Raw genomic sequence first — 24,904 nt, 5'->3', positions numbered from 1 at the left:
TGTTGACAATTATGTGTACACACCAATCAACAATTTGGGCACATTTGACACAATTTAGGCTTCAATTTGATCTAAAGTCTTTAGGCTGAAATAGACAAAATAGACAAATATAAAATTGTCACATTTTCTTTTAATGGATGAGTTGGACCAGATAGTGAAGAGAAAATAAAAATAAAAAGTCCAGTATACATGGAAATTCCAAGATTGTTGGTCAAGTGAATGCCCAGACAGTGCAGAGCTGTAATATAAGCAAACGGGAGGCTACTTAAAAAAAAAAGTCAGAATATAAAATATTTTTAATTTAAAATTTTTTGATTGCTACATAATTTCTATACATCCATTTGTTTTTCCCATAATGCTGATGATGAATGTACTATTATTCTAAAATGTGAAAACATTTATAATACAGAACGGGTCTTCAGTTTACCATTTACGCAATATTTAATATAATTCCAAATGCAACTTTGGTGTTGCTGCAGTTTATGTAAAAAAAATTTAATGAATGCAAAATGTCTTAATTGTTAATCAATGTCTGTACTCACTGCTTTACTTGATTTACAGATTTGCTTCATGGATGTTTTTCTGAGTGACTGTTTTATTGAAAATAATGATCAGAATTTCTCCTCTTTAAAAGATCTGAATTATCAGTAAGAAGAGCAACAGAACACACATGCAAAGGCAGAATGTGGGCCATATATGTTTAAACTTTATCATACAATGGAAGAGATGAGTGTATCATTTATAAAGTATCATTCACAATAGATTTACAAATATAATAATAACAACAGATAGTTTTAAGAAGAAAATGCAAAAAAGAAGCATGTTATTAACTGAATCAGACCAAAACAAAAATCTGTTTAAATCTGTACAAGTGTCTTTGCAGACACCCAATAATTTCCCCCTGGAGAGAAAAATCCTCACCCTTCGAACTCCAAACATCCACAATGCAAGTTTTAAAGTTCATCTGGAGCATGTATAATCGCCAGGGTGGGGAGAACATGAAATACACTAAACATCTGTATTTCAACAGTTCCAGCATTATCTGACCCATCGTAGAGCAGAATAAGACGGCGCTCTTAAGGAAGACACGTTTATTTCATTGAAGAATCCAATAGTTCAGTTCACACATTTTCTTCACTTTATATGCATCAGTTTCTCAGGGTCCACTTTTAAACGTTTGCGTTTCGGTGGTACAACGTCATCATCAGAGTCCTCTGTATCCTCCTTATAGTCCTCGGGTTGTAACTCCTCCATGGCTACCGGGAATGTTTGGTCTGGAAAGATCTCCAGCAGCTTTTCATCAAAGTACATGCTCACTGCTTTTCCGGCCTCTGCTACTTCCGAGTCGGCCTAGGAAAGGGAGGAGAGGGGGAAAGTGTGGAAAGGTGAGAAGATGGAGGGCAGGGTGGAATGCAGGCCCCGGTGAACAAGGAAGGATGGGCAGGTGAAAGAAGAGGAGAGAATCACAGAAAGGGTTACAACTCCATTTGGGTGTTTTGGGTGCCTGCGCAGCCCTTCAGTGTGGTGTACAAAACATCTTACCTGAACATTATTCTTTATGTCCTCATCATAAACCTGGATTATTCGAGACATCTAAAAAGGGGCAATGACAGCACACAAAAAATAAAAAATAAAAAAATACAAAAGAAAAGGGGGAAGAAAGATTTTTTTACCATCCACACAGTGAGGTCATAACCTCAGCTGTATTTAAAAATGTCCAAGGAGCACAATTCTCTGTTTGCTCATAATACATGCCATCAGTTAAGGCATAAGCAAACAGTCTGTATATTCTAAATAAATCTTAAATCTTTCTATCAAGCCAACAATACTGACATATTGGCCTATTTGCAAACAGAGTTACCTTGGATAAATAATAATTCATTAAGTCTTAATTATAAAGTGCTTCTTTGACATGAATTCCTCAGAATTCCAGTCATTTCAAAGTCTTTTGAAGACAGTAAAATGTCTAGAGCATTTTACAGTTGTATTTATGTTGAGACAATTCAGTAAACATTTCAGTAAACTCGTTAAACCACCACAACAACAGTTATATAAAAAAATAAAAATAAGAAATGCTTTAGTTTTTAAGTGCATTGCTTTGTAACAGCAGCCATCAGCAACCTATGGCTTTTGTAATGAAAAGCAAAAACGGACAGTAGTGGCTAAATGGCTAACCAAACGGACAGTAGAGGTTAAGTCCTCATATTCCTGATAGAGTCTTTATGTATAGACCCCACCACCCCACCCCACCAAACCTATGTGCCTGCTTGAAGCACATATTGGCCACTGTAACACAAGACCAAACAAAATGCACCGACTAATATGGGTGATATTAACAAAGGAATGTATTTCACGGTGACAGAATATTCTGGAACCTAAAGAGCAAATGCAACATTTCTAATCGCACATAGCACAGATGCGTTACAGAAGCCCTGTGAGTCCACACTTGTTATGTGCTGCAAGACGCTCACTCAACTACCAGTTTTCTTAAAGAGGCAGAACCTTTTTAGCACTTGTTCTAAATGTCAACGTAAATACTTGTAAATAGTATAAATTATGCATGTAAACAAAAACATGTAACAAAATATATAAATATGCAATATTATTAGACCTGTCAGAATTAACACATCAATGCATACGATTAAACTAAAATGTTTAGCATGTTATTTTTCATAATCACGATTAATGCATTTACAGTTACAGTATAAACCAACATAAACAATTGTTGGAAAGTTGGAAGCTTTGTAATGTGTCCACCCGGAGTCATTACACTGATGCACACTCCACAAACACACATAACAGCGATTCCATGTCAGTAATAAAAGTATGGATAAAAGGAACTCTTAATGCTACTTGATGTACAAAACAAGCCCAGATTGTACTTGTGATAGAAATAAAGCATTTTTCAGCCTCTGTAAGGCACATTTTAATTACTACAGAAGCATGTCAAGTCTTAACATTCATGAAAACACATGAGACGTTTTTGTCTCCAAGCGCTTTTCAAGTGGAGTTAAAAGCGGCACTTGACACTGGTGCCCTGACACGAATCATGAACGCGGCTTTCCGATTGCTGTAGCTAAGCACATAGCCACAGTCTGCTGGGCGATTAATATTTTGGTGAGTGAGAGTTTAAGAGCTTTATTACCTAATAAATCCTATGTGGGGACACATAGGTTTATTAGACTAATTAGACTTTGGGAAACGTTTACAATTTTTGTGAATTTCTATCTTTATACTGTAGAAGGCTTTGTTTGGAAAATGTAAATAAAGCATAATTGTTAAATTATGTTTTGTATTCTTTAACTGAGATGGAAATAAATATATTTTGACAGGAAAAGTTTATATAGTGTACAATTTCAGCACTTAAATCTGCGATTAATCACAATTAACTACACAAAAAAAAAAAAAAAAAAAAAAAGAAAATCGCCAGATAGTACTAAATATAATACATGCAATTTCATTTATTAAAGGAATAAATAAAATGTAAATTTTTAAAAAGCTAAATGCGACCATAATGATGAAAACTAAGATAAAATATCTAAAAAGTATGTTTTCGCAATGTATCAAGTTAGAAGGTCACCTGTATAATTAACAGTATTCGTCTGTAAGCAAATGGATATTATAACTGGAATATACACAAATTAATCTGAATCAAATTGAGAGCCCGTAAATTGAATCGGGAAATATGCATCAATACCCAGCCCTGTCAACTATAGTAAAAATGTATCCGTCTGAAACACACACTCTTGCTATGGGATGAACAATTGTGAAATCAAATAATCTGTACAAACTGATGTTCATATCATGCATTTAAGAGACAATTGTATTTTTAAAATAAAAATATTAAAACATTATTATGTTTCATACATATACACCTTATGCAATGTTTTAATTAGCACTCCACACCAGGGATGGGCAACTTTGAAGGTGGTAAGTGCCAATATTTTTTCCCCTTTCTACCAAGGGCCCGGATACACAATGTGGCTTAAGCTATGCACAACTAATGCAATGTGGTTTTAAAGATTTTGTTAACTATATTAATATATAGAAATATATTATTTATATGAAATATTTATAAAACCTAACATAATTATAATTGTATAACTTGCATATTTAATAAATTATGCAGTTCAAATGTACAAATTCATGTTCAATTAACGAGCAATATAATAAAAAATAATTTAAGAAAATTCATCTCATTTGCATTGTCTGTATATTTGCAACACATTCAAAAACACAAATGAACAGACAAGGAACTTATTTTCAAAATGTTCAACCCCACCTGGTAAAACAGCTTCTACTGTAGATATTATTACAATCCAAATATCATAAGTAACAATACTGGATACAAGAACATTTCAGTGCATTACAAAACATTTAGCATAACTTGCAGATTATTTATTTATTCACTTAAATCAGATTTCTTTTTGTTTAATTATCACACTAGGATATATCACAATTTTAATTTGATTCATTTAGATTCAAACATAAATTTTCATCCAAATGTGTCCTATTCCATGACATTGTGTTTTATTGCTAATGCTATTTTTATGACTAGATTCTGTGTTTTCCAAATAATACATGTTGTAACTGCAGTATAAGCTGACTCCAATCACTGAATGATTGAAAATGAACGAACATTCCAAGGTATTACGGTCGAATCATAATGCTACCTTAAATTTATAACTCACAGGGATGCAAACTTGTGAGAGGTGAAAAAGATGACACAATCACTGATCCATGGAGGTGTTTTTCAGGGTTACTTTTTTTAAACAAGCTAAAAGGACCAACTTAAGCCATTTTAAGGATTCAAGTATAGCAAATTATGATTACAAATGTGGCTTGATTCTGTTTAATACATTTGTTCAGTTTCATTAATTGACTAGTTTAGTGACCACTTCTGGAGATGCCACTAGGTGGCGACAAATTAGCATCTTATGTGCTATGGGGTGAGTCACTGAATCATTTTGAGGTGTTCATGACTGAAATCTTCCAAGAGACTTTATAGTATTTAAGCATTATAAGAACAAAGCAGATCTAAAATTTCAGTTTGTGAAGTGCCGAGAATGACTTCAATTAAATTCAATTTTATTTGTATAGTGCCTTTCACAACACACAATTTCAAAGCAGCTTTACAGAAGATCAGCATTAACAGACGATAAAACTGTAATGTCTATACTGTCAACGAATCATCATTGTGTAATTAGATAAAATACGATTGTTAATCGTGTTTAAAAATAAGTAATTAAATAATAATTGTATTAATAACTCCAGTGAGCAAACCGAAGGTGACTGTGGCAAGGAACACAAAACTCCATAAGATGTTGATTAAACATCCAAAACACTTTTTATCCAATAGGACAACAATAATAGTCTAATAATAATAACGAGTATCATTAGGTAACATCCTAACCTTCTCCTTCATTAAAATTTGCATGACAAATCTACCTGACTTCAGTAGAATGTTTAAGCATTATAAGAACAAAGCAGATGTACTGTATCATTTTCCAATAGTATTTAAACTGCTGAGCATGACTTTTATCAGAAAAGACAACAATAATAGACAAATAATCATTTTGAGTTTCATTAATGTCCTTTTGTCACTGCAAAGCGCATTTCACATGAGTTGAGGTGTCAATGCCCTCCATGTGACAAGCGTTGCAGAAAGCGTCACTGAGGAGCGAATTTACAAGCTTGCCATGCAAGAAAGTGGGAGGTGTGCACAATAAACATTGAAAACATACATTTGGAAGAGAAAAAAAAAAAAAAGGCAATTGCTTAGATTGCAGAAAATAAAAATGTCTCGTTTATGTTTAGGTAGTTCAAGTTATTAATGTAGTTCAATAACTGGGGTCTCTGGATACTCAGAAGCGATAAGGTAAAAATTAAAATAAATGAGACATTTAATATCTCTTCATAAATTTGGACAGTTTTAAAATATTTCTTGTAGATTTGCACTCTCAAAGACACCATTTGTGTGAGTAAAAAACATGTGAGAAAACACTTTGGTGTGAAGTTAGAGCCGAGGTTGCACTGACATGTCACTTCATAGACTTGTATTTGGCAGCGCTGACGCGAGTCATCTGAAATCCTCTCAACGTGTATAAACGTCAGTCACTATTATGCATTAATAGCTCTTCCGCCCTTTTCTCTCTGTGAACAAGGTAGACTCACATACCGATGCTGAATTAAATGAACAACATGCCCCTCTCATTCAGTTGGTTGGTACATGTACTAAGTCATTCAGTTTGTTTATGAATGAGAAGTTTCACGAATGCCACTTCTCACTGTGCACATACTGCTGTAGCCAAGCACACGATTGGCCATAGCTGTAACCAACAAAGCGATCTGCCTCGGTTGGACCATGACTGACAACCACACGAGTTTGTCAGTTATATTGTTACACAATGTGCAGCCACAGACAGTGACAAAACAATACAAATTGTGCATTTAACGAGTCCCGATCGTTACCATGTTTTTGTACATGTAACGAAAGCCTAGCTAGCAACACAGTCAAACTGTTTTATACTAAAATATTTTCCAGGACATTTAGGTATTTTTCAAATTTTCCATGACATTTCCACAACTGAAAAACCGCATTGCAAAATGGGAACCTTGATTAACATTGCGCACTAGCTCGCTGTCTAGCTTAGGAAACATTAGTGCAAGATGGTGCATGCTAGACTCCAACAGTGATCAGCAGGTCTGCAGCGACCTCATCTGGTCGATAGTTGTAATAATATCATAGCCTGAATGCAATCTTTACATAATCCCTTTTACAATGAACTAAAAATCAGTCCTCAGTCTTGACCGATAGCCTGTATTCAATGACACTGCGGGCTGTATACGGACCATGGGCCGCCAGTTGCCCATCCCTGCTCTACATTTTACAGTGAAACACCTTACAGTGTGTTAGTCCTGGGACAAACACAAGCTCAACCAAACAGAGTTGTTGATTAATGCTTTCAGCTTTACTGGAACCATTCCTTTAGTAGTTAGTACTGGTGCGACAAGAGCTTGGTGACCATATGACACATGCAATACCTTTTCATATTCTTTAACGATCATGCTGTTGCTTTAGTGTATTTTATACTTTTTTAAATTCTTGTTCTTACATGCAGAAATTGTATACCCCCACCCAGTTGAAGGACATGCTCCAAACTCACCTCATTGTATTTGGCACAATTGCTGAAGACCAGACGCACATCGGACACAAACTCTTTGGGGCTCTTGTAATGCAGAGGATGTTTTAGCTCCAGTTTCTTCTTTATCAGTTTCAAGTCCATTGGATGCTTAATTATTTTGTAGTAATTGGGTACCTGAGGAGAAAATAAGGATTTGGCATTAAAACTGTACTGTTTGGAGACTATAATATGGAGTACAAAAAGTAAAAACAAAGGAAAATGTATAAAGTGTAGAAGGCATTCAAGGTATTTAACAGAGCCTTGCATATAACAATCTTCAAGTATGCAAGGATTGCAGTTATTTAAATTAGTTTACATAGTCATTTAAGAACTTACATTTTTAACTTGTAAATATAAAAGTTATTTGTTGCATATTTCTAAATTTTTTATAAAAACGTATCAAATTGAATAAACACATACTTTGCTTCAGACACAATTAAAAATGTGCTGCTAAAAATAAGCAAAAGTTCATTTTTGCCTCCGGGCTAGTGAAAATGTCACCAAGGCAAGTAGAACTCAGCAGACATTTTTTTCTTTTTCTTTTGAGCCCTGTATATGATGAAATCTGAATAAGATCACCAAATCATCTGTCATGATTTTGCTACTACCTGTCAGTCTGATGCATGATTGTCTTCACTCAATAATGTCAATTTATGCAGAAATTATTTTCAAGTCATGAGAAATAACAGCAGGGATTAACCCAAAGGCTAAACACATAGAGGTCGACCGATATATCGGTTTTGGCGATTAATCGGCTCCGATAACAGATTTCTGGAATCAGTTATTGGCAAAAATCCACACCGATAGTTTTTCCCCATTGTGTCCGGTGCTGGAGCAGCTGGGAAGGGTCCGCTGTCGTTATACAGTATGAGAGCGACCTCTAGAGGCAAAATAAAAACTATTACTTCACTGATTCCTTGTGGTGTTTGTTTTGACACACGAGACTACACTCTGCATGGAGCGCAATACTTCAGATGCTGACTTAAATCATCAACAATGAAAAAGTATGTATATATTAAACATTTTTATATCATTATAAAGTAATTCATTTGTTGAATAAATGCTGCGTTAGTAGAAAACAGCAGTTTGCCAACAAGGCTGAGAGGACGCTAACATTAAAATTAACCAAGCGGTTAGAACAATGTGACAAAAATGTTTAAATGTCACGATTGTTATCATCTATTTGCATTAGTTTATATCCAGCTGGTCATGTTTATGCATTCATTATCCAGCTAATTTACATATTTAAAGCTAGTGACGTGACAAAGCAAATTAATATCTTCATGCAGCCGAGAGAAACATATAAACAATTCAGAAACGCATTTGATTTCAATTCAATTTTTTATCCTCACTGTAATACGATGACTTCAGATCAATCACATTCTTGCTCTACAAAAGGTCAGACACAGCACAACAGATACAGTTTAATAGAATGCAGGTGTCGCTTTTAAAGTTATTTTTAATTAGACACATCATCTAAAAACAGCACTGCTGCACGAGACGCTGAATAAACAAAAACAAAGGGAGAGAAAGACATTCGTCTCACATGCATTTACATAGAAAAACAAATGGATGGTTGCAATAGCATTCGGTGTGAACAGCCCCTTACAGTTGGTGGAGATTTTTGGCCATTACGTCTTGCTCTCTTATAAGAGTTTCTCAGATTAAGCAACGAGTTGTTTAAATGCTTTGTCAGGAAAGATGTTTAACTTGGAAATGGGTGTCTCGAGATTCTCGCATTCAGTTCCAGTCTGTTGTGTTCTGTCTGTTTGAACAGCCAATGTCCTCGGCTCATAGTCTGAGCTACTTTACCACGAGTTCAGCCGAATACCTCTGCTATCTGTGAATATTGCTACTCTACACACAACTGTACTGAATAAAATACAATGTGGTATTTTGCTGTTATTATGAAGCTTGAGTCTGGAGTAGTAGTAATCAGTGCAAGTGCAACGCCATGTGAACTGTCTATTGAAGCGCCCCATTTTACTTTTGATTTAACATTTGAGAATATGGACTAAAACTTTATTTTATGCACATTTGTTGAAAATGAAATGCTCTTTTTTTAACAGCCAGGATATGAATTATCTATACAATAATATAATGGTGCTAAATGGTTTATGTATTTATTGCGCCCTCTTGTGGACTAATGAAACAACGTCAATTTAAAAATCAGCTGACTAATATTTATACATTTATTTCATTTTAAAAAGTACAATAGTTTTTATGGTTCATTTATTACTGATTATTTTTTTATAAAGTTCAGCACTATTTTACTTAGTGTTATTTTTTTCATTCAGTATAAATTTTAAAAACTATCGGTTGATTATTTGGTTATCGGCAGGTACTGCCCAACTTAGTAATCGGTATCGGTCGACCTCAATTAATATATATTTGAAAACATATGAACTGAATCGCTGCAGAAGTACATATGAATGATGTTGCAGAGAGGCTCGTAAATAGAGAAATTGTTTGATCATCTCTCTTTGAGAACAAGTTTTGCTCTTCAAGAGCACTTCAGAGACAACAGCATTCATGAAAATGAGGAAATTGTGGGCTTGCTGAAAACTCACCGATGTGGAAACAGGCTCTCTAAATGCAACACTCAGCTCATGACAGTACATAAACAGCAGCAGACGCTCACAACGCTAGAACACAAGAGGAAGAAATACAAACAATAAAAGATCAGCATATCTTAAAACACCAAATATATTCATAGCACAAAAATGTAAGAATTTTGTGGGAAAAGGGTTAATATAATATAGTATTAAAAAAATGTATGATTATAATACAGTCATTCAGTATCAGCTCAACTAGAGGTCCTAGGCTCAAAATTCAGTTTATTTTTTTCTGGTTAAATAAATACATGAATGATGATGAAAGCCAAAATAATAAATGCACGGGATCACTATTTATAGAGTAATCTATTAATTTCAACTATCATTTTAGAGCACTGCAGGTAAACCAAAAAAATTACCCTAGAAAGGTGACAGCATAATTATTTAATTTTTTAGAGATGGGTAGATCTATAACTAAAATCTGTTGACTTCAGCACCCGATGTTGCAATATATGCCAATGACGTGAGTCCAAAAAGGGGAACAAACACTTTTGTGTGTTTTATCCCAAAGTTGGAGAGCCTGTAACTCCAGAAGTATTACAAATATTTGAATATCTTTTTATATTCTGGTTCAGAACAGACTTTTCTTTTTGTATCTTCATATTTAAGGCCCTATATGGTTAACTCCCAGAGATTTGGGGCTCTCAATGTGGCTCCATGAGTAAATTGTAAAATTTTTGAGTTTTTCTTGTCCAATAGAACAAATGTCTAAAGTACAAATAATGTTGAAACTAGAAATATACATTTATAAAAAAAACAATTGTCAAATTATCGATTTTCTACGAAACAAAAATACACTATTATAAAGAATAAGCGACCCATGTGACATTCAGTGCATCATTAGGGGTCCAAGCACCAAATGTGCTGAAACTCTATTGTATTTTTTACTGTTTTTCTTATTATTCTTTTTCTGCAGTAAAAGTGGCTGTGCGTACAATTTGGTTTATTTGACATGAAATAACCCTATAAGATAATATTATATGGTATGTTGTTAAATATTGGGGTAAAATCATCTCAACAAATTCCTCATAAGAGCAATCATATGTGGACAAAATCCTTTTTCATACAAAGAGAGGCTGAACTTCTCAATAAAACGATTTTAAATAAATAAAAACAAAAAAGTGGCCTATGATTTCTGTTTTGCAGAAACCACAGATGGAATCACAGAATCAAAGAAATAGCCAAATTAAACTGTTAAACAAATAGCCTACATGGTCTGCATGAGCTGCGTGCTTCAACAGTTTGTGAATGTGAGAAGCCACTGCTTATACATTAACATCACATGTGCTCTGTGTATACTAATGACAAAGAGCAGAGCACTTTATTCACTGTGAAGCATGTAGCACATGCAGACTATATATTAATATCATTAAATCATAGCCTTTTGTGGTTTAATAAGCACATTAGCCCATATAGCGAACTGCTTTTCTGGAAGTGAGAAGTGTAGTCGTCAAAATGGCAAAATAAATGCTCCAATTATCAAGACGTGTGAAACTGAAAAAATGTGACAGAAACATATGACTTCCGTATAGTCAGATGTAATACTCAATGTAGTAGTAATAATAATAATGATGATAACAATAACATATCAATAATAATTACACTACATTTAAGCAATATCTCAAGCAAAAGTTTCATCACTGCATTCATTAATACTGTGATGCTTTACTTTGCAACACTGTATTTTATTTTTTTATTTTTTATAAATATATAAAATAAAAAAGCAAAAATTAAATTTTGGGTTTTGGATTGTGCTGTGACGATCATTATATAAATAAAGTATAGATGCTCTTCATTTAATAAAAAAATAATGCAATGGCTACAAATTACTTTATTTGGACAGTTTTTTTTTTTTAACACGGAATTTAGTAAATAAATAATAATGGAATTTGCAAAAAATAAAACTGATTTCATAGGGCCCTATATGTGGTCAAATACTGACTTACATAAAGGCAAAATGCAGTAACTACAAATTTTCTCAAAAGTTATCAACAGATCTTTTAGACTATGATATGTCCTGTGACAGTTTGGCTTCATTTTTTTCTCAGCTTCAGTATTGGCATATTTACTGCGTTTTACCTTTGCGAGACATTATAGTTCAACCAGTTATGATATGACGCTTTGTTTTTCAGTGTAACCTACTCGTTGGTCTTCTGGACTCATTCCTGTCCCGTTCTTGTCCTTCTTACTGCACGGATCGTCATCACAATCGTATTCCAACTCTGGGTTTGTGAGACTTCGGCACAACGTGCACATCCAATCTCCACTACAGCATATAGGAAACAGAACTGAAGTATTAGAATACTTTCTTTAGAATACTGGTTTTAATACCCCATCACAACTAAAGTGAAGTGGGGGAGAAGAGAGACCTGAATCCACTCTAGTCCAGATACAAAAGAGGTAGAGGAAACCTTACATTAAAGGATATTACGAAATGTGTTTTATACTAAGGGCACATTCTTTACCTGGGCAAACATTTGAGCATTGGGATATGGCATTCTTCATGGAAGACTTTAGGACAGCGATCACAGCATAGTAGCCTTCCTCCATTCTGGCACACTGCACACCAGTCTTCGTTCGGATCGTCTTCTTTACCCGCACTGGTCTGGCTAGCAGTGGCCTGGGAATTGGCAGTGCTCCCCCGATGTGAAAGCAAAGACTTTATCTGAATTCCATTCCCATTGATGAGAGGTGTACTAGAGTTGGGGTTTGTGCAGGATGAAAGCTGCCTGCTCTGTGGTTCGGATTTAACATTCTCACCGAGTGTTCTTAAAATATCCTGGACTGAACCAGTTGAAACAGAGCCGAGAATGGGAAGAGGAGGGGTTAAACTTCCTTCTGGGCTGCTCATCTGATTTGAGGAAGAAAAAGAACACAAGACAGACATTGGGAAAGATGAAACTTTACATGATGTATCAAACATAGCAGCACCATTTCAAATTTCCTGATATTTCCAGGTTTTCCATGACTGTGGGAACCCTGTGCAAAACACGCACGCAAAAACGAACTTACACATAACAAACTGTCCAATTCAAGGAATCACTTAATGCAGTTATTTTTTAATGAATCAGTCGATCCGATTGGCAAATCAGTCTGAATCGAACGCAGGAGTCTTTCGTTTGAATCATAGAATCAAGAGGTTTGGTCTGAATCATGGATCAGACTGAATCGATCAAAAGTCATAAGATCACATAAACTGGATTATAGGTTATCATGTCCAACTCAAAACTAGCCTAGAATTATCACGTGTTGTATACTTTTTGAAAACAATGTTAAAAATACAAATTTGTAACATTCGTGAAAATCAAATCACTAAATTATCAACTGAGAATTGACAACATCTGCAAAGGAGTTTTGTTTTAATAAATGTAATTTTAATGAAAAATTGTTTATCAAGTTGTTAATTCCAGTTTTAGGGTTGGGGCAACCCGCTCCATAAACACAATAGGAAACACTGTAACTCAGTGACGCATACCATGCAAGCACTCCGTCTGCCATCTTTGCTGCGCTCTGTTTTGACATTTGCTCCAGAATAGCTACATTCTTCCTCAACTCCTGGTTCCTGTTTGACCTTCACCTGGTCCACGGTCACGTTCCCCATCCCAAGCCTACCAGCTGAACCACAACTAAACACAAACAAACACAAACCATAACAAACTTGCTCGCAATATCTCAATAATAATCAATTAACAAATTCTGCATTATCGATGTCCACTTTTTCCAGATATCAATGCTATATTTTACAGTAGGTATCAAGCTATTTAATCAAATTTGGTTTTGTCTGGAATATATACAAATAAAAACTTTTTACCTAAAGACTTGGATTATCAATGGACTCAAAAGTGATATTATTCAAGAAACAAACATGTCCTTTTTAAACCATATAGGACTGTAAGACACAAAAATACTAACCTGCCCCGACTGCCCGTGCTTGAAGTGCTAGATGGACGAGCTGGCGTGTGAGAATTAGATAAACCTATAGAGAAAGATATAAATCATTTTTATTAAAACAAAGTAAAGCCTAGGAGAATTAAACAGTGTAAAGTGCAAACCTGAAATATGTATTTGCTAAAGGTGCTGTAAGCGATTTTAGCGTTCTGAAACTTCCACATGACTGAGCTGTTGGATTAGCCATGCCCCCTCATTACAAAACCCCACCATCCAAAGATAATTTTGAGACCAAAACCATGCAAAAAAGCAGCATTGTTTGTTTCTGTGGCTGTCAAATTCAACAGTGGCACAACAGCGCCCTCAACTGACAATCATTATGAATCATAGCCTCAATGATCCAATTAAAATACAACACTATGACAAAAAGCAAAATGATTGACAGGTGAAAAGGGTCAGTGTCTGCAGACACATTTTTAGTTTGCTGTTTACAAACTATACAGCTGTCACAGAGACCTGTAAAATATCTCAGGACACTCATTTCATTAACATCTTTAAGGGAGTAGAGACATTTTTTGCACACTTATCTATGAACAAATCACTGAAGGCACCTTTAAAGTTCCCTTACTTAAACAGCAGTATGTGATTGGAAATAAAGTGCACAACATTCACATAGACAATTGCAATAAGATAAAATAATAGAGACCAGAATATTATGTAATAATTGTGACAGCCCTACAGGTGACTGTCTGAGGAGTAACTGACCATTTAGTGACAAAAAAAAAAAAAAAAAAAAAAAAACACAAACACACATGCACACACGTATATGCTCATCAATATTAATTTTGTCCCACAAAATCAAAAATATTGTACTTTGATTATCTGTTGTTTTTTTAATTTACAAAATAATTATATTTTTAATCATTGGGATGCCAAAGAACTTATCAAGGTATCAAAGCCTTTAAAATAAATGTAAAAAAATATTACGTTCATTTTGGTGCAAAAAACGGATTTGATGTGAACAGGACTTGAGCTACAAGCTGCAGTACCTGATGATCCTGGGGAATGTGTCAAGGGTCCTGGTGAGGGATTTAAACTGCTGGTGGGGCCAACAGGGGGATATGAACTAGCAGCAATATATCGACTCAAGAGGTTATCCAGCATACTTGTACCGGCATCTTCAAGCTGGGAATAAAAAAAAGAAGAAAAAAAAAAAAGGGTTTCACATTATTATGCTGCTGATAAAAATATGTCACTAAGGTAACATTTTCGAGATGGCTAACATCAGTAAAACTGGTTGAAAATTCTAAACAAAATGTATGCCACTGCCCCCCAAAAAAAACGTGGTTGTCATATAATTGCTGTATAATATTTAACTACTTTGCAAGTAACTTCTGGTAAACCTGTAAATTTTTCTGACATTTAAACAAATATTGCTAAACATGTAATAATTTTTTTATGGAGGGGCAGATAGAAAACAAAACTCCTTAATGCGGAGTGCTGTTGAACATTATTACTTTTAGGCCCTTTATTACATTTAGACACAAACGTTATTATTTTTAGGGCTTTTATTAGATTTAGACCCAAACTTTATTATTTTTAGGGCCTTTATTAGATTTAGTACCAAAAGTTATTACGCTTTGATCCTTTATTAGATTTCCAACCAATTATTAGATTTGTACCCTCATGATCATGCCCTCTGGGGTTTAAATGTACAAACTTTGGGCTATGAGCAAAGATCTATAACCACTAAGCCTCACTATACTATCTAATCATCTGATAATCAGTTTAACAAAAAGTGCCAGTAAAATTACCTGAATGGGAGGGATGTCGGGCAAGCAGGGAAGGTTTTCTGGGTTGGTAACAGATGGTATGAGCTCTATGGAGCCCACAATAGGGCTGGTGGGACTGCGGTGAATGAGGGCACTCGCCATGCTGGCACTGGTGGGACTGGTGGGGTTGGCAGCACTTACGTTGTGTAGTGTTGCCACAGGGAAGGGCCCAGCATGCCCAGGGTTGGAGTGCTATTAGAAAAAAGGGATAAGGAACGATGCAATGTGAAAGGGAGTTGGTGTGCTTGATAAATATGACTTTTCCTGTATATTTAGACTTGTTTTTATAATGCCTTTAAAAAATGCATGCAACTTCCTTTCCCACAGTAGCAGGACTGTGGCCAGTCATGTGACCTATTGATGTCTCTATCACATGACTTGCTGTTGAATATACGAGCACATCAACAAAACAAATAATCTTAAAATTCTTCAAGCAAGAAGTACTGATCCTCAGCAAGAACGGATCTAAAAGAGCAGACTAGACCAAGAATCTTCCATGTTGCTTTCATTTATCTGGTTCAACAGAGATCAGCAGCAGTGAACAGGTCAAGTTAGGGGTGGGCGATATGACCAAAATCTAATAGTACAATATCAGTAATTTGATATCATGATAACAATATACACTCACCTAAAGGATTATTAGGAACACCATACTAATACATTGTTTGACCCCCTTTCGCCTTCAGAACTGCCATGTGATTGGTTGATTAGATAATTGCATTAATGAGAAATTGAACAGGTGTTCCTAATAATCCTTTAGGTGAGTGTATCACAATAGTTACATAAAAAAAAAAAAATTGGTTTATAAATTAAATATATTGTATTGACTATTTCATAAAAATCCAGTAATTGAATTAAATACTAATTTCACTTTATTAGGAACTTGACAAACATAAGAGTTAAAAAAATTAATTTGAGGTATTCAAAAAGTGGAAACCAACCTTACCACAATGCTAAATTTCACGATCTACTTTAAGGTAAAAAACTCAAAACCAAGTATAATTCAAATGGTTCACGCAAGTTTTGAGGTTTGATGGTGATAGAGAAACCGGATTGAGTAGTGCCAGTGATCACACACTCCGCAGTCTCCTGTATGTGGAGCACAATCTGGAAGCCTGCCGAATGGACTCGCGCACGACAACCGCGTGATACACATCTGCGTGTGTGTGAGGTGAGAAGCATATTCAGAACACGAGAAGACTGTCATTGAATTTGCTTCGGTTGCCCAAAATTTCGCTGGATTGGCTGCTGAAAAATTGTCAGTATCTGAAAAACCCTGTTTCTTCAATTCTCTAATTCTCACGTGAAGTCACCCCACCTTCCTTCTCCATTTCTCAGAAATAATGTTCACCCCATACGTGTGATGTGAATAGAATGAGGTGCACATTTCTTGCCCCGCAGTGGCAATTTTGGGTTACCGTGATACAGACGATAATCCAAATACCAGTTGCCAAATTTCTACTGATTTATCATGTATACTGGTATATCGCCCACCCCTAGGTCATGTGATATGCCATCTCTGTGCTGACCTGTCTCTGAAGTTGAGGCTGCATCATGGGATATGGCTGGCCGTTGAGTCGGGGCTGCGCTGAGGGCATGCGATTCTGCGCTGACACCATGCGTACGTGATGAGGTGGATACATGTGGGAGGAGCCATTAACCCCACCCCTCTGTAGGGCCTGCATACTGATGAGCCTCGGAGGCTGAAAAGAGAAACAGAGGGAGCATTTAATCATAACTGCTGCCCTAGTTCTTACATGAACAAACCATACATTCAGGAATATCACTCATAATCTCGCACACATAAGACCACACCTGACGATCATGAGGTGTTTTCAGTGTCATGTCATATTTACATTCGAAACTTCTATTGAGGTTTTAGAATGAAGCATCTAATGTCTGTCGTCATATTTTATGGCGTCACCACCCTAAAAATGTATTGAATAAAATACAATATGGATCAAATGGAGCGCCAAGCGAACGCAGATAGTCCTACATAATACGATCTTTTTTTGTAATATATAATAGTGCTAGAATATATAAACACATAGGCCTATATATATTATATATTAGCTGCTAGACTGCCCCGGAAGGTGCGTGTCTCGCTTTGTGTACAGCAAGTTTTTTCCACCACAGTGAAAATGGTTTTGAAAGTCTAAACGCCAACCAACATGGATTGAGGCGGAATATTTCGTTAGACAAAAACATGTTGTGAATTTTGGAAATTACTACATCTATCCTTTTTCAAAACATGTTGACTTTTGGACTTTACAATGCTCTGGAGTTATTGGAAACAATCCTATGCAGCCGCCACTGGAATCAAAATCCATGAATAAATGAATCTGTTATATTAATAATAAACACCAGGACACAAAATTTTAATTCTAATGAATGTGAAAATGTATTAGTTCATCGACAACCACAGAACTTGCTATTGTAGCTAATTACAGATACAAATTTGATTATTTATATTAAATTATTCTCTTTGTAAAATAAAAACAAATCAATACAATAGCTTATAAAAACATCAAAGTGTATTTCAATGCATAGTAAAAACCTTAGACATGTATGAAACACATATAGGCCTAACCCAAAATGGCCAAAGCGGTTAATAAAGAATATGAACATTCGCTAAACTGTGGGAAAACTGATTTAGAAAGCAATATGTTTTACTGTGAGCAAAAATATCATGCTGTAAAACTATAATGAAAATAGTATGCTGTAAAATCATTATGAACGAATTCTCCTAAAAGTGGGCTCACTTGAACAAAAAAGGGGGCCCCCTTTTAGGAGAATAATTTAATATAAATAATCAAATTTGTGCGGCGGTCTGCGGCGGCTGTCTGAGCGCGATCGAGGGCGGCCGCCCTGTCGACGCTGAGAAGTCTGACTTTGTTGAGCTGGGCACTGTGAAGAGGCTCGTGCAGGAGGCTGGTCACGTGGGCGGCCTGCAGAGGAGCTAGCGCGACGCGGCAGGAAGAGGTTCATGGCTTGGGTGGTTTTCTGGACTTCTGAACGGTCAACAATACCACTCACCGCGGAGCCGAAGAGACCGGTTGGAGAGAGCGGTGCGTTGAGGAACGTGGAGCGCTCTGCTTCTCCCATGTCAGCTAGCGTTAGCCACAGGTGTCTCTCGGTCACAGTCAGCGAGGCCATGCACTTCCCTAGAGCTTGGGCTGCAGCTTTGGTGGCGCGAAGGGCGAGGTCCGTCGCGCTTCTTAGATCTGTAACAGCCTCTGGGTGCCTGCCTTTCTCATCCCACTCCCGAAGAAGGTCCGCTTGGAGGATCTGTAAGACGGCCATGGAGTGCAGAGCAGATGCTGCTTGGCCGGCGGCGGAATAGGCGCGGCCAACATAGGCGGAAGTCGCTCTGCAGGCCTTAGACGGGAGCACTGGCTTAGACCGCCATCTCGCGGAGGGCGGGCAAAGGTGTGCTGCTACCGAATCCTCGACCGGGGATGGAGGAGTAGCCCTTCTCGGTGGCGCCGTCCACCGAGCGAGAGGGGTGGAGACGTGGGAACGGATCCTGGCCGAGAAAGGCGCGTTCCACGACTTTGCAAGCTCAGTGTGGAGTTCCGGCAGGAAGGGAGCGGCCCGGGCCGCGGGTGTTGCGCGGCGACGGCTCTGAAGAAAGCAGCCGTCGAGTCTGTTGGGAGACTGCTCAGGGGGCGGTGACCACTCGAGCCCGAGGCGGTCGACGGCCTGTGTGAGGAGGCGTGTTAGTTCTCCTTCGACTCCGGCGCGGGTCCTGCTGGATTCCTGGGCCGAGGAGGAGGCGTGGGAGCCCTTATCCTCCGAGATGGCCGCAGTGCGGCCGCTGGGCGGCAACTGCGCGTCCCGGGGAGGCGGGGAGGGTGAGAGCGATGCTCGAGGGAGAGGCTCCGGCGAGGCAGTCGCTTCTATCACCGGTTCTGGCAGCATTTGGGAGCGGCGCTTTTTCCTGCGCGGCGGAACGGAAGGCGCGGGCGGCTCGGTTCTGAGCGCCGAGTCGAGCCCGCAGGGTCGACATCGAAGCTCCTCGCAGAGGTCGCATCCGCCTTCAGCGAGGGCGAGCTCTGCATGCCCCAATCCCAGGCAGAGAGCGCAGATGATGTGGCGGTCTCCGGCGCTGAGAGGGGCGCGGCATGAAACGCAAGTGGTGCCAGGCATCTTAAAAAAGACGCTCGTTACTCTTTTGTTAAGTTCGTTAAGAACTAGCTCGCTCTAAAAAAGGATACGTCGCCGGATGGCGTAGCTCGCAGGATGGCTGAAGGTGGCGGAGACGGCCGGCTTCTTCGAGCGCTGTCCAAGCTTGCTAGATGCCAGTCGAACGGCGACGCGGCTTCCAGTTCAGAGATGCGAAGAGCTTTGCCAAAGAGATGAACATCAGGGTTCCAGCCTACGAACTACGCTTATATGCACTCTAGCCACGCCCATTTTGGCGGGCTTTGATGCAGTAAGCGCGCGGACGCCTCTCATTGGACGCGAGTTCGCCCAAGTTCGTCTATAGGCTGCAGCAGTTGCTGCAGAGCAACCAATGAGCTCGCTAGCTAGCCCGCTCAAGGTCTGCAGTTGCTGCACTGCGTTGACAAATGATACAAAATTAAGGATAATTTTTTGGCTTCAATAGCCCTGTCCCACTCACGGACACAGACAATTGATAACATGGCTGAGAAGAAAATATTTAAGTGTAAGTATCGTTATGGTTTTTATGACTGTGTACATTTTACCAGTTGTTACCTACAGTTTATACAAACATTATGGTCATCGACCAGTGGTTGATGTCTCAAACATAGTAATAGCGCGCTGAATAATAGGCTGATCGCATAACGATTCATTATATAGAACCGAATGACAGGGCTTTACTGAGTCATATGTAAGTGAAGTATGGATATTTAAACCTGTAAATTAAAAACGACATAAAAAAACAAGGTACACATAAAAAATATAAAATACATATATATATATATGTATATAAAGAAAAAAGAAAATTAAACAGTAAATCAAATAATAATGACTTAATGCATTAACGACTTTTGACAAGTTATATGTTTATCTACAAAGTCAATAACATTTACTTGCTTACCCTTTCCTCCGTGCATAACATCAGCATTTGTATGCATGAAAAATAATCTTGTCTTCTACGACGTCGGAGCGTATAAATGTGATTTCTCTGCATGGCAAGCCATCTCGCAAACACAATAGTAAAAACAACAACAATAGGCAGCATATTTCCCCGAACCGAACCTGCAGCTCCTGTCCAACAATAACCACGCTTCACGATCGAGTCTGTCCCAAAAATACTTCTCAATGCGCCCTTGTGGACTTGCGCAAGGGGCCCTATAAGTCTGCACTACATGACGTCACCGAAGTGTGGACTCTGAGGAAGTCCACAAGTCCGGAGTGTGCCATTTGGGACAGGGCCTCTATCTCAGAAAAGATTAATCTTTCCCGTAGCGTAAGCTAGCTTACGCAATACTCGTTCCCTCATCTAGAGAGAACCGAGGTTACGTTAGGTAACCGATTCGTTTCACGAATACCTCCTCTCACGGTGCATGCACTGCTGTAGCCAAACACACGATTGGCTGCTGCTGTAATCAATCATGAGGGTGCAAGCGCCCTTAACCACCAATGTTGTTTCACAATGTGCAGCTGCCGGCAGTGACAAAACTATACAAATTTGTGTATTTGACTCGGACTTCTATACCTAGTCTGATGGTTACCATGTTTTCTGCATGTAATGGAAACCTTGCTAGTAACCCAGTCAAGTGGTTATATTAATATTTTCCAGGACAAATAAATATTTAAGGACATTTAGGTATTTGTCTAATTTTCCATTACTTTTCCATGACTGGAAAACTGCATTGCAAAATTCCAGGTTTTCCAGGACATGTGGGGAACCTGCACAATTACCAATCTTGATAAGTGCTGGTATGCATTTCATTATTATACTGGTTTAAGATACAGGGTTCCTAAACTTTTTATCAATGAAATGTGACTTTTCAAATAACTTTTCAGTTGATTGTGATTGGTGGATAAGGATTTTAAAAAAATAGCTGCATAATTAATTCTAATTATTAATAACATTATTATGAAATAATAATTTTTTTATTTTTAATCAATATTCCCATAACTTTCAAAAATCACAATTTTAGCACTCCCTGATATTTCCAGGTTTTCCATGACTGTGGGAACCACAGGGAACTATTTTAGACAATAGTGACTATAGTGAATGTACATTTATTATAGGAAATTCTATGGCTTTAATTATTTCATTCATTTTTATTCCTTTAACTGGATGGAAAAAAATGTTTTACTATACTCTGATACTTTCGGGTTTTCCATGACTGCAGGAACCCTGAAGATGCTTTGTTCTTCAGGGAAGTTCTAATCTTTGACCTACCGGTTGCTGTATCATCTGTGGTGGTCCTCCCTGTCTTGGATGCTGTGACATCTGTGAGGCAATGCGCATCTGCTGCTGAATCTGTTGCTGATGTTGCTGTTGCTGCTGCTGCTGCTGTTGATGATGATGATGTTGCTTTTGAGCGATGGCAGCCTGCTGCATGTGTTGCAGCCTCAGCTGGGCCAAGTTGATCTGTCCCGAGTGCTTACCTGGGTGATTGTGACTGGGAGATATCTGCTGACCAACCATCATGTTGGTTGGAGGAGCAGTATGTGACACTTTCTCAATAACTAGATTGCCTGCACGAAAAAGGAATTAGTGTTTCAGTCAAATTTTCAGTGCACCATGAAAAAGTGTGTAAAGGCATGTTCATACCAGATTGATGTAACTAAAGGACACAAATGTAAAAAAATATTTGCAATGCTGAATTTTCATCAAATGCTAAATGTGTAATTCTCTAAAAAGGTTTAGAGAGCTGAATGAGATTTTCAATTACAAATAAAATTAATTAAACATTTTTTTACTTTGCTTCTGAAAATGATTGTAGTACAATTTTTTAGACAGCATGTTTCATTTTAAAATCATGTCTTGTATGTTTTGGACACCACAAGGGAGTGAAAGGGCCTTTAGTCTTGGTATAACTTTTAAAAAGTCCATACCGAGGTTAACCACATTCTTGGCCCAGAAGGTGGGGTCACAGAAGAACCGGACTGCTCCATTACTTTGAGGTACTGGGTCCACACGGGCCTTCATAATGAACCGTAACTGGTATGTGATCTACAGTGTTGAGAAAGTCCAACAAAAAAATCAAGAAAGAAAATAAATGAATAAATAATAAATTAAACAACAATGTTATTAGCCTTTGAACTCAGTTGCCAAACAGAAATGCAAAAATAATTGTTTTCAAACAGGTTTCCTGAACACTCCTGTGTTTCATGGGTCACATAGCCCCACCCCAAACTCACGCTATTCATTGAGCCAATGTTGCAGTGTCTAATGTTTTTATATTTATGCATACTTTTAATATAGGCATGTAACGATACACAAATTTCACGATATGATACATAGCCTCATGATACGATCACCCAAAAATGTTTCGCTCAAACTTAAGGATTCGACATAAATGTCTTTTAAATCATAAATGCCACAAAAGTGTGACAGATTGGTAACAAAAAGCAGCACTGCATTTATTTTGTTTGATTACTGAGAAAAACGAATATGAACTCATAATTTTCATGTTTTTCTTGAGAAATAAGTTTGTCTAAACTAGACATTTATATTTGTGTAGCACATACACATAATTTCAAAGCAGCTTTATAGAAAATCATGCCTTGTTGTCTGAAAGCCCCCTGTGAACAAGCTGAAGTATTAAACTTACTTAGTTTAATAATTTTAAACCATGACTTTTAACTATACATAAGTAATATTTACATTATATTCATGATGTTAGCCAGAGGGGAACTGGCCCCCACAGTGAGTCTGGTTTCTCCCAAGGTTATTTTTCTCCATTAATCTACATCTTATGGAGTTTTGTGTTCCTTGCCACAGTCGCCTACATTTACCACCGTTTCTGCCTCACAAATCAACAGATTTCCACGGTGATGTCAGCATAAATAAAATGAGATGTGTGATGAACTATAACACCAGGACATGACACCGTTGTTTGGCAAATTTGACAAGCTGTACTTCTACAGTATAATCTTCTTGCTGTTTGCCATTGACCTTCTCGACTATGTACTGTGTGTTGCTCTGTTTTCCTGTGAGTGCTCTGCGCTGCCTCTCATGGGAGGAGATAGTTCCGTAGCTCTCAATATTGCACTGATTGGTTTTAATTACACTATAATCTGTTTATGTATCATACGATGCATATGGAATTGTATAGTGAGAGTTGTATCATACAATACAGTACACTACAATAATTTTTTACACCCCTATTTTAATAGTATGTCCACAGTATTCATAAAAAAGCAAGAAATGCCCAAATTACAAACTACATCTGTGAGATTCTGAAGCGCACATCCACTAAACACATTACTATACCATGCTGCCACGGCAGTGAGGAGACATTATCCTAAAAACACTGAATTAAATAAAAATGCCAGAGAACTGCAAGTTGGGCATCTCTTTTTAATTGTAATATTTTATATACCAAGGAAGTTGTTTTGTGTGTTTAGATTGTACTTGTTTAACAAACAGTTAAACAAGTACAATTGTTTGGCAGTTGTTGTTGGTACATTATATATTTGCGTCACGGGAGAATGCCCACATTCCCAGATGAAGTAAGCCTGGGAATGTATTCATACTCCTCACCTGCATACCTAAAGAACATACTTTAACCACTGATAAGTGCTTTCTTTATCAAATGCATTACATACTCTGACAGAATGGGAATTTGGACGCAGCCACAGAGTTTATACTTTTCAAATGGCTTTCCTAGAGTTGTCTTAACATATTAAAATGTGAAAGGAGAAAGTGTTAACACAAAAAATAAAAATAAAAATAACACTTCACTTTTAAGTTACTGACATGAAAAACACCGTTTAGACAATATTCCTTAAAATCAAGTGACTTTGTTTGACAGGGTGTGTCTACAAAGACAGAAATGTTATTGTTGGAAAGTTTAGTGCCATTTCAGAATACATATTTGCAAAAACTGCACCTAAAAGAAGAAAAGGAAACAGCTCTGTTTTGTGAGAGTAATAAGCATTGTGGCTAACCAGTCTCTTGCTGTAGAGCAGGGCTGTGCTGCTGCCATTGCTGATGGCCCAGTTGGTGAAGTTGAGCACATGGATGATCTGCTGGGCCAGAATTCCGATGTCCCTCTGCTGGTGGATCAATTTCACACTTCTCTCTTTGGTCACACTCTTCGTATGGTGATGGAGGGAACAAAGAATATAAGAGTAAAATATTAGGACTGACTGATCAGATGTAAATCCATTATAAGGACAGGGACAGTGGAAGGACTGCCCACCAAATTACAACTAGGTGGAAATAATTTTTGCT

At 37.5% G+C, this 24,904-nt stretch overlaps 1 protein-coding gene across 2 annotated transcripts in view; it reads right to left on the bottom strand.

Moving 5' to 3' along the window:
• Positions 1 to 123: 123 nt before the first annotated feature.
• Positions 124 to 24,904, bottom strand: part of trim33 (tripartite motif containing 33) — a 58,890-nt gene continuing 34,109 nt past the window's right edge. The window contains exons 7-20 of one of the 2 annotated variants that reach the window (XM_052094958.1): positions 24,619 to 24,765; positions 22,561 to 22,678; positions 21,902 to 22,200; positions 17,049 to 17,222; positions 15,502 to 15,711; positions 14,737 to 14,872; positions 13,712 to 13,775; positions 13,275 to 13,425; positions 12,265 to 12,650; positions 11,942 to 12,065; positions 9,755 to 9,829; positions 7,167 to 7,319; positions 1,543 to 1,593; positions 124 to 1,350 (exon numbers count right to left, since the gene is read on the bottom strand). In XM_052094958.1, coding sequence (XP_051950918.1) covers positions 1,135 to 1,350; positions 1,543 to 1,593; positions 7,167 to 7,319; positions 9,755 to 9,829; positions 11,942 to 12,065; positions 12,265 to 12,650; positions 13,275 to 13,425; positions 13,712 to 13,775; positions 14,737 to 14,872; positions 15,502 to 15,711; positions 17,049 to 17,222; positions 21,902 to 22,200; positions 22,561 to 22,678; positions 24,619 to 24,765 — 2,304 coding nt within the window. In that variant the 3' untranslated portion in view covers positions 124 to 1,134. The remainder of the gene's footprint in view (positions 1,351 to 1,542; positions 1,594 to 7,166; positions 7,320 to 9,754; positions 9,830 to 11,941; positions 12,066 to 12,264; positions 12,651 to 13,274; positions 13,426 to 13,711; positions 13,776 to 14,736; positions 14,873 to 15,501; positions 15,712 to 17,048; positions 17,223 to 21,901; positions 22,201 to 22,560; positions 22,679 to 24,618; positions 24,766 to 24,904) is intronic. The other variant, XM_052094959.1, reaches the window with a different exon arrangement.

The sequence above is a fragment of the Xyrauchen texanus genome, chromosome 27 (assembly GCF_025860055.1).
Source record: "Xyrauchen texanus isolate HMW12.3.18 chromosome 27, RBS_HiC_50CHRs, whole genome shotgun sequence".
In the NCBI taxonomy this organism is placed as follows: domain Eukaryota; kingdom Metazoa; phylum Chordata; class Actinopteri; order Cypriniformes; family Catostomidae; genus Xyrauchen; species Xyrauchen texanus.
The sequence above is the reverse complement of the archived record's forward strand: the minus strand, read 5'-3'. Positions and strand labels throughout refer to the sequence as shown.